At 53.7% G+C, this 10,566-nt stretch overlaps 1 protein-coding gene across 1 annotated transcript in view; it reads right to left on the reverse strand.

The window, feature by feature from the left end:
• Positions 1–10,143, reverse strand: part of TBC1D10A (TBC1 domain family member 10A) — a 30,326-nt gene extending 20,183 nt beyond the window's left edge. Inside the window, exon 1 of the mRNA XM_079717739.1 lies at positions 9,920–10,143. Within this exon, the coding sequence (XP_079573865.1) occupies positions 9,920–10,128 (209 nt within the window). The 5' untranslated portion in view covers positions 10,129–10,143. The remainder of the gene's footprint in view (positions 1–9,919) is intronic.
• Positions 10,144–10,566: the final 423 nt, after the last annotated feature.

The raw sequence follows: 10,566 nt of genomic DNA on the forward strand, positions 1-10,566 counted from the left end.
TACCAATGAACTCTTACTTTGTGGCACACACTGTGCTGGGTGCTTTACCAACATTTCCTCCCTTAATACTCGTAACCATAACTGGCATGGGGCCAGTTCCCTCTCCTAATGCCACCACCTGGCCCATTTACAGACTCAGAGAGGTCACATGGCTAGAAAGTGACAGAGCCAGGGCTTTAAGTCAGGTCTGCTGGTGTCTTGAACCCAGGATCTCCCAGGTCCAAATTTAGTTTCTCCTTTTTTGTGAAACCAAGACAGAGAGGAAACGGAAATATACAGCATCCTCCAAAAGAGGCTGGCTAGGAAAGATGGCTTCTGGACACACAGAAGAGGAGGAACAAGAGTTTTCCATACTATGTTCCTGGGCCCCTTACTACCCAGCTGCTCCTGCCTTATTTTGGGGTATATGTGAGGGGCTGTGTGTGGAGACCTGGGACAGGAAGTGCGCCATCCATTATAACAACTCAACAACAAAAACAACTCGAGATGCCTACTAGGAGAAGTGTAGACACTTGGGGCTGGACTGAAAGTCCTAAGCCTGGGACAGGAAGAGGGAGGACAGGCCACACAGTGGCAACAAGCTTTGGTAAAATGGAAAATTGGGAAGGAGGAACCCTGGCTTCTAGGCACAATTCCATTACTCGTTCAGCTTAGGTTTCCTTGTCTGTAAACAGGGCAAAATAAAACTCACCCTACTGACTTCCCATTGCTCCTGTAAGGATTACTGCAAGGCAATGAGAAAGAAAGCACTTTGCAGAACAAAGAGCTAGACAAATCAAAGCATTCTTTGATTTGACCGCACTCCCAAAGACATGAGGGCCACTGGTCTGAACAAAGGGAGGTCCTCTCATAAGAGGAACAGAGCATGCTGGAAGCACTGGCCTTTTGGGCTGTGCCCTGATGACCCCTTGCACTTGTGTGGTACCTGATAAAAAACTTCTCAAAGCCCTTTTCATATACTCCAAGGTCAGTCTCAGAATGTTAGAAGCAGAAGACCTCTTCAACATCACCCATTAAAACTATCTTAGTTTATATGCAGGGGAAACTGAGGTTTAGAAAGATTAAGCAACTTTCTCAAGGTCGCAGAGCTAGTTAGGGGCCCAGGGAAGCCCAGGACTCAGGTCTCCTGATCCCTGTTTAGCAGTGTTTGTTTACACATGCTCCTAATCCAGTTATCTCATTTGATCCTCACAATCCTTTTGTACACAGACCACACCTTTATCTGCTGTTGAATGTCTGACTTCCCTGCTAGGCTCTAGGTCTTTGGGAGGGCAGGAACAAGTCCCCAGACCCTGCACACGTAGTACGTGCTGGATGAAAAGCAGGGAGCATTAGCCCCATGGTCAGGTGAGAGGACGTGCTTAAGTCACACACCACCAGGGGCAGTGGTGGAGCCAGCACTGGCACCTTGACCCCTGGGTTCAGAAACCTTTCCCATATTAGCCTAAATCCACATATCCAGCCAGAATCATCTCTGAGAAATGGCTGGTGGTGCCCTGAAGGGCTGAGGGGTTCACTTTCTCATAGGCACTGGACTTGCTTCCACCTCCCAGCTGAGGCACCAGCTCCAGGAACAGAATAAAGGTGAGATGAGGTCAGCCCTCAGCTGCCATCTGCCTCCCCTTGATCAGCTTAGGTTGCGCCTAAAAGCCCCAAACCTACCCTCCCCAGCTACATACCGCCCTAAGGTAGGCTTTCCATGCCCTCAGGCCTTACTCCTCTCTCCTTGGAGAGGAGTCTAGCCCTTCTTGCAGCCTTCCTTGCCATCCAATATGTTTACTGGGCAGAGACCTCAAAGCTCAGTTCCACTCACTCCACCCCCTCCCAACCAGGCCAAACCCACTCTCCTACTGGAGAGAGACAAAGAAACCCTTGATATGCCCTGAGCGTGCCAGCCATGCCAGGCACCTTGGGGAGCCCAGGGCTGTGACAAAGCACAGTCAGCAGCAGCCCACTGTCCGCTTCAAAGGAAGGCCACAGATGGCCTTCCTTCCCTGTGGTCAGAAGGCCCCAGAATGGCTAGGGCCACTTCAGCTTGGCCAAAGCCTTCCCAGTTCCCCTCAGGCCACACAGCCAATCAGGCACCAAGCCCTGCTTGCTGACCTCTTCATCCTCATAGCTCCAGGACTCTTCCAGGCCTCTCTGCAGCCCAATGTCCCAACCTCTCCCAACTGCTCTCACCGCCTGTGGTTCAGCTCCTCTTTATGCCACCTTCCATGCCAGCACCAGACTGACCTTGATGAAACACAGGAGGCCTCAGTCTGACATTCAAGGCTAGTCACAGTCTGCCCAACCTACTTTGCTACCCTCCCCTTGCTTCACGTCATCCTCCCACCTCCCATTCTTCTTGTCACCTCTTGGCACACCACATTTCTCAAACAGCTGGCTTCTGGGGGGACTCTGCACACGGGTCCCCCTCCCATACAACAGGATGGCCTTCCTTGCTCCTTCTCAGGCCTGGATCAAATGCCACTTCTTTTCTCTGGGCTCCTATGGATGGAGCTTGCTGCTTCTTCTTCCTATATATTCCCAGAGCAAACACATGCCTCCATTACAGGTTTTATTGCTCAACATTGTAATGATTTGGTTGTGCTTCTATTTTCCAACCAGTCTGTGAATGCTTTGAGGTCAACAAGACACAGATGTCTCGATCAACTCTGTATCCTTAGTCCCAGTCACAGAGGCTTGTAGAGTAGGGGCTCAATAAATGTTTGATAAATAAACTCTCACTGGGCTTCCCTGGTGGCGCAGTGGTTGGGAGTCCGCCTGCCGATGCAGGGGACACGGGTTCGTGCCCCAGTTCGGGAAGATCCCATGTGCCGCGGAGCAGCTGGGCCTGTGAGCCATGGCCACTGGGCCTGCGCGTCCGGAGCCTGTGCTCCGCGGCAGGAGAGGCCACGGCAGTGAGAGGCCCGCGTACCGCAAAAAAAAAAAAATTAAAATAAATAAATAGGGCTTCCCTGGTGGCGCAGTGGTTGAGAGTCCGCCTGCCAATGCGGGGGATGCGGGTTCGTGCCCCGGTCCGGGAAGATCCCACATGCCGCGGAGCGACTGGGCCCCATGAGACGTGGCCGCTGAGCCTGCACATCCGGAGCCTGTGCTCCGCGACGGGAGAGGCCGTGGCGGTGAGAGGCCCACGTACCATAAAAAAAAATAATAATAAATAATAAATAAATAAATAAACTCACTGCTAAGATGGATAAACTGGTGAAAGTAAAGCCTTGGCTTTCTCTCCCAGGCTCCTGAGTCTGCTGCCTACTTCCCTACATGAAGAGCAGAGAAGAGGTAAGCTGTGCCAGCCTCTGAGGAACTGGACAGAGCATGGAATAGAGGAGGGTGGGGTGGGATAGAGAAGGGAAAGAGAAAGATGAGAAAAGGAAAGCCTAAGTTGGCAGCTTCCCTAAAATCCTGGAAAGGGGGCTTCTAAGCAGGTCAAGCATCAGGAGAGTTGGTTTGCCAGTAGAGCAGCCAGGAGTTTTCTCCCTGCCAGGGTCTCCCTCCCTGGGCCCAGGATAGCAGCAGATTTGCCAGGGGCAGACAAAGCAGCTAAAGGAGGCCTCTTCCCCGTCAGGTGTGCTGCCAGCAGGATAAAGAGAGTGATCAGCTAGGACACTGACAATGGGTGGATGACGACTGGGCTCTGCTCTGGTGGGCAATGCATCCTGACCTGAGGTTCAACTGGCTTGGAGTGAGGAAGAGAATGGGCAGGTCCATGTAGCTGTGGTAGCAATGGGCTGAGAGTCAGAAGATCTGGGATCCCTCCCAAATCTGGCTCCACTGTTACCTAACTGTAAGGTTTCTCCAAGCCTCAGATTTCTCACCTGTATGGGGTGCATAATCCCTGCCTTACCTACAAAGAAACACTTCTTCCAAAAGGCACACACTGGATATCAAAGTCAGATGGTCATTACGCAGTATTTTGGGGTCAAGAGCAATGTAGACTCTGGCCTATGGGAGGGCTAGAACAGGCCTGATCTGGCCAGGCTTCCAGGGCCTCCCCAAGGATCTTCACTGGGTCTTTCTCTGGCCTGGCTGGCCATGGACTTCGACTGTACTGAGAGACCTGCCTTGCCTTCCACACTGGGATGGGGAGGTAGCCAGGTTCCTGCTAACGGCTGCTCTGGGTATGGGGGCCTCAGGGACTGGTGAGCACCTGGCGCCCTGCCTGCTTCCACCTTAGCAAGGTTTAGTCACTGAATTCAGCGTCGAGAAACAGGTTCTAGTCCCAGTTCTTCCATTTACCAGCTGGCAAGCCTTGGGCGCTTTCTTCTTAGAACTTCAGTGTACTCATCTACAAAATGGGATAACCACCCCTCTCAGGGGAACGTAAGGGTTCACCATGGGTTAGGGTTCACTCCTGCCCACAGTGGATGGACCTCACTGATGCTCATCATCACAGCCAGAGATGGAAAGTAGGAAATGAAAAGACAGGACCGCTAGCTACTCCAGTCTCTATGAGGAGGTAGAACATTCATTGAGCATTCACTGACAACACCTATGGTGTTGTCAGGCTCTTTTCAAACATCAGCTCATTTAAACCTTACAACAACCCTGCAAAGTCAGTATTATCATAACCATTTCACAGTGAGAAACTGAGGCTCATAAAACTGAAGCAATATGTCCAAGGTCACACAAACAGCCAGACTCCAGAGCTTAGGTGAGGAGGGAGCACAGAGCACCTTCTTTTCCAACCGCGGTGTAAACAGATTGCGAGGCTGAACCAGAGCCAGGCCTCACCGGCCCCCTGAAGGTCCTGTTTCAGACCCAGATGCTGGGAGGACAAAACATCAAGCAGGTCCCACCGCTTTATCTCTTTCCCACAGCTTAGGATTTCCTAGCAGGCGGACACCCAGGCACCTTCCCAGGGCAGCAGCTGGTGTGCTGGCCCCCTCCTTCACCAAGTCAAGTCTTGTCTGAGGCCCTAGAACACCCACAGGGCCACCAAACCGGATTTTCCTTTGAAACTGGAGGAAGAGAAGGAGGAGAGAAAATGAAGGATCTGTGGCCCAGAGTCATAGACTGGGGTTCCACATGTGCAGCTGTCTCTTTCCAGATGGGCTACCCAGGGACCACTCCACTGCCAGCTCCACACTCTCCTGGAAACTGTAATAGCTCAAGAAAAGAGGATGTTCTGAACTTACAAACTGGAGAAGGTGGTGGAAAAGCGGGGAGGCAGGCCCTGGCCTGTCAGGAGGGCCCTGGCCCAACAATAACTGGCACAGACCAAACTATCAGGATGTCAATTAAGCCAGTTCTAAGATTTTCAAAGTCATAGGGCTGCCATAGTTGGCTATGAGTAGTGGAGGGCCCAGGGGACAGGGAAACTGAATCAGCAAAAGACAATATTGCTGTTCCAGATGTTTCTCCCTGGGCCCAGTTCAGATCCCTCTCTCCCCTAACAGGAAGCCAACACCCACGGGACCCCAGAGAGCATAGCTCCTCACCTTATGTGGCCTGAAGCACTGAGCAGACTGAAGCTGGGTGGGAAACTCCAGCTTCAGGAGGCCAGTCCTGGCAATCACATAGGAAAAGGAAAGGGAGGTCAGGGATCCACCCCTCTCAGGCCATCTTGCTCAGGGCAGAGACCCGGTATCCAACTGATATCCTTCTTTCCCTTCCTGACCAAGTCCTCTATGCTGCAGAAGGGACTCCCCACCCCGCCACAAACAGGTCTCCTCTTCCTACCCCGAAGTGATAGGAATGGTAACATCACTCCTCTCACCCTTCCCTGCTGAGGATACTTCTTCTCCTCTGGTCCTTCCTGGGCTTCAACAACCAGCTCAGTTGCCAGCCAAGCCAAAAGAACTAATGCTGCCAGCACTCCTGTCTGTGCCCATGCCACCACAGGGTCCTTCACTGGCTGGCTGCTTTCTTGCCTCTCCCCACTCACTGGCTACTGCTCAAGGGCAGGCAGGGACCATCGTGGGCCCAGCAAAGGTTTCCTGTAGAGTAGGCTCAAAAGACAGACAAGGTGGGACTTCCCTGGTAGCGCAGTGGTTAAGAATCTGCCTGCCAATGCAGGGGACACGGGTTCGAGCCCTGGTCGGGGAAGATCCCATATGCCGCGGAGCAGCTAAGCCCGCGAGCCACAACTACTGAGCCTGCACTCTAGAGCCCGGAAGCCACAACTACTGAGCCTGCATGCTGCAACTACTGAAGCCTGCATGCCCTAGAGCCCACGCTCCACACAAGAGAAGCTACTGCAATGAGAAGCCCGCGCATCACAACAAAGAGTAGCCCCACCCGGCTCACCATAACTAGAGAGAGCCCACAAGCAGCATCGAAGACCAAACACAGTCAAAAAAAAAAAAAAAAGAAAAAAAAAGACGGACAAGGTGAAGTAGAAAAGGCCTAGGGCTGGGAATCAGGAGTTCTGGGTTTAATTTCTGGCTTTGCTCCTAACTGACTGAAGAGGTGAGGTTAATCACTTCTCTTAGGCCTCAGTTTACCTATCCATATGAGAATGGCCATCTCTAAGCTCACTTTCAGCTTCCTGATTTGAAATGTGTGCCGGTAAATGTCACTCAATAAATAAATATTAATTGAGCATTTACTTCTCTGCAGGCCTGAGGAAAAAGTGAATAAGCCTGGTCCCAGGGAATTCCCTGGCGGTCCAGTAGTTAGGACTCCACACTTTCACTGCTGAGGGCCTGGGTTCAATCCCTGGTCAGGAAACTAAGATCCAACAAGCCGCGGCATCCCCGCAAAAAAAAAAAAAAAAAAAAAAGCCTGGTTCCAGTCCTGAAGCTCATCAGTCTAATGAAGTGGTAATGACAACACAGCCTTATCCTTGCTGGGCCATCCCTGTTAGCCTCCCACACTGCTGAGGGAGTCAAAAGTGCTGACCTGAGCCAGGGAAGGTGAGGGCAGACAGGTTCTTCTAGGAACCTTCTATTCTACCTGTCCAGCACTCGATTTACTGCTGGGGCCATATGCCATATTAATGGGTGGTAAAGGCAGTGGAAACAGTCTTGACTGGGGAGTCAGAAACCCTGGGTTCAAGTCCTGGTTCTGACACTAATGTGCTGTGTGATGTTTCTTTTTTTTTTTTTTTTAATTTATTCATTTTTGGCTGCGTTGGGTCCTCGTTGCTGTGCGTGGGCTTTCTCTAGTTGTGGCAAGCGGGGGCTACTCTTCATTTCGGTGCACAGGCTTCTCGTCGTGGTGGCTTCTCTTGTTGCGTGCGGAGCACGGGCTCTAGGTGCACAAGCTTCAGTAGTTGTGGCACGTGGGCTCAGTAGTTGTGACTCACGGGCCCTAGAGCACAGGCTCAGTAGTTGTAGCGCATGGGCTTAGTTGCTCCGTGGCATGTGGGATCTTCCTCGACCAGGGCTCAAACCCGTGTCCCCTGCACTGGCAGGCGAATTCTTAACCACTGAGCTACCAGGGAAGCCCTGTGCTGTGTGATCTTAAGCAAGTTATTCTCTTCTCTGGACCTCAGTTTCCTCATCTGTATAATAAGTTAGGGTTAAGCTAGTCAAACTCGTAAGATCCCTTCCAGTGTTAACAGTCTATGATTTTATGATCTGCTCATGCCAGGTACCTAGCAGTCACCTGAGTGAGGTAGCTTCTGATCTGCTTTCTTCCCCCATCCCCCTAACCCCTGGCAACTGCCAAAACTGATAGTCTTGAGACAACCTTTGGCCCAGGATGGCTGAAACAGACCTTTAATCTGGAGCCAGAGTCCCTGCCATCTCCACTGCAGCCATCAGTGCTAATGTTTCACTTCTCTGGGATAGCACATGGTCTCCTAGCCCTCAACCACGAGACTGGGTTCAGGGCAGTCACCCTGAAACTTCCCATAACTTCCTCTTTTATGGCCTTGAGCAGGGACTTACTTTTGGCTTTTTTTGAACAACAATATAAACTATACAGGGAACATCCAAGCTTTCAGAGATTTTAGGTTGACCAACAGGGTCAAGAAAGTGAGGCAGGGAGAGAGGAAGGGACGTGGAATCACACCTCAGCCCCAGCGCTACAGACACCAATTATGCAGACGGTGTCATTGGTTTGCGGTTGGAGGGTGGGAAAGACAGATGTCTGGCTGCTTGGCTGGGGACTACAGCCAAAGGGAGGTGCTTCCACTGGGGCCTCCCTGTCCACAAATACCAGAGGTACGCCCTCATTTTCTCATCAATTTTCAGACCCTTAGAAGGAAAAGAAAGGAAACAACATTTTCCTGGGCCACTACTTGAGCCAGGCATTATGCTAGGCACCTTCGAATGCTTGATCTTATTTAATCTCCACAGTAACCTTGGGAGTAGGTATTACTGTTTCCCTTTACAGTGAAGAAGCAGGCTCAGAGATTCAGGAACTGGCCCAAGGTCACAAAGCCAGCAAGAGTGATTTCTTCCTAAATCTGGCCTTCTTCCACTATACTACACTGCTCTGTACCCTGATACCTGGTTAACTGCCTGATAAGCATGGAGTAGGAATTCTTATCTCCCAGAATTCACCAGCAAATCTGAGCTCTTCCTTCCACGCACCCACATATGCAACTGGGAACTCCTTTCCCACTTTTCTAGACCTCATGCCTCCCAGGACCCTGATCCCTGGTGTCTGCTCTTCAATTCAAAAATATACCCTAAGTACCCTTTGGGTTCTCACAAGCTAATCCCTGGGGAACTGTGACAAAGCTGCAAGTCAGGGTGAAGGATCAGAATAAGGGGCGCTCTCTGAGTCCTGGACTGGAGTAGCCTTAGCTTGCTGTGAGCAAGTGGGAAGAGGCTGGAGGAGACAGATCCAGTGGGTAAAAGAGAACTCTCCTTAGGGGAGAGGCCTGTATTTCTCTCCAATTCTCCAAAGGAGAAGGAGGCCTGGTGAATGTGAGGCATTGGGACTGCGGAAAATCCCAGAAGGGACCTTTATGGGGTGTGGGGTGGGGATCTTACAGATGGTTAAGGCTCTTCCATAAGTCATAAGAGAGCCTGATAGGACAGCTGGGATGGGAGTGGGGTCTGGAGTCCATCTTTCCTAAGGGCATCACCAACCCATACATATGATCTCTGTGAGGACTGGACTCAGGGAGTTCTGTGGCGGCAGCATGTGGCTGCTCAGCTTACCCGGCCTGGAGGGAAGGTGCTGCTCCACTGCCTCACATTGCTCTGCCTGCCAGCTGGGTGCCTGGGTGTGGGGGATCGGGGTGTGCTATGAGCAGGGACCCTGCTGTCTCCTTGCCTGCCCCACAGTCTGCATTTGGAGAGGAGGTGCATGCTTCCACAGCATACACAGAGACAGGTGACAGTCTGTCCTGGAGGTGAGGTACCACCATCCTGTGGGTACTGGGAAGGGGCAGTGCCTGCCCACCTGTTGCTGGTGACAGGGAGAAACCTGCCTCTGAGGGGGGACGCTTCCATGAGGGGAAGGGACTGTCTGTCCCAACGTGGTAGGGAGCTGACCAATGTCAATTCATCCAGAGGTCCGTGTGTCTTGAGGTGAGGGTCAGTCTGTCCCGGAGTGCGGTGGGGGCAGGGCAGCCCGTCCCTCTGAAGTCTGCCTAAGGTGTCCCCTTGAAGTGGGGGTAGTGGGGTGCTGAGACAAGGGCGTCTGTGGGTCTCATGGGAGGCTGGGTATGGAGAATAGCAGCCTGCTGGGGGAGGGGCGGTCACCTGTGAGCCTGTCAGGGGCTGGCTGAGTCAGCCAGCCCTAAGGCGAGGGTGGCAGCGCTGGGGTTGGGACAGGTATCTGTCGACCTGTCCGCACTGGTGAGGAGAGCCCTGTCGGCCCTTCCTAGGGGTGGGTCAGTCCGGCTGGGGGGGGGAGGTGGGGGTGGAGCAAGGGAGACAAGGGGTCGGTTGTTCCTGGTTGGAAGGGAGACGTGTCTGTCCTTTCTGAGAGTGGTTCTGTCCGCGTCGAGGACCCCCCGCGGGTCCCGCCCCCGGCCGCCGGCCCCCCGGCTCCGAGCCCCGGAGATACTCACGCGCTCTCGGCGCCCTGCGAGCCCACGATGAAGCCGAACTTGTCGATGCGGCGCTCGGCAAAGCCGTTGGCCTCTGAATCGGAGCCCAAAGAGCTGAGTTCGTCGGCGGCTGCGGCGTCGGGACCCGGGGCCAAGCTCTCCCGGGTCCCCGACAGGCTCCCCCCGGCTGCAGGCGCGCGCGGCCCGTTCTCTCCGCGGCTCTTCGCCATCCCGGCCGCGCCCGCCGCCTCAGCCTCAGCGGCCACCTCAGCCACCTCAGCCGCCCGACCTCCGCCGACGCCGCCAACGCCCCGCCCACGAGCCGCTCCCATTGGTCGCCACAAAGCCGGGGGCGGGACCCTAGGCCTTCCCTGGCACCTCCTCCCCCCCATGCCCAATGGGCGCCGCAGACCCCGGGACCCGCCCACCTCCCCCAGGCTGGCGCCAACAGGCCCGACGTGAGGGGGCGGGGCAGCCGTCACCAGAAGCCCTCCCCCCTGGGCTGCCAATCACTAGAACTCACCTGAAAAAGCTTCTCGGGCCTTTCCGGGTTAGCCCGGGCCTGGCCCGACATCTGCCGCAACAACCAGGCCGAGACCGAAGGCTCCCTCTGGGAATTCCGCCTCTGCCTCCTGAACCCCTACACTCCTCGCGAGACCCTAGGGACG

This window comes from Hyperoodon ampullatus, assembly GCF_949752795.1.
Source record: "Hyperoodon ampullatus genome assembly, chromosome: 13".
Classification (NCBI taxonomy): Eukaryota; Metazoa; Chordata; class Mammalia; order Artiodactyla; family Ziphiidae; genus Hyperoodon; species Hyperoodon ampullatus.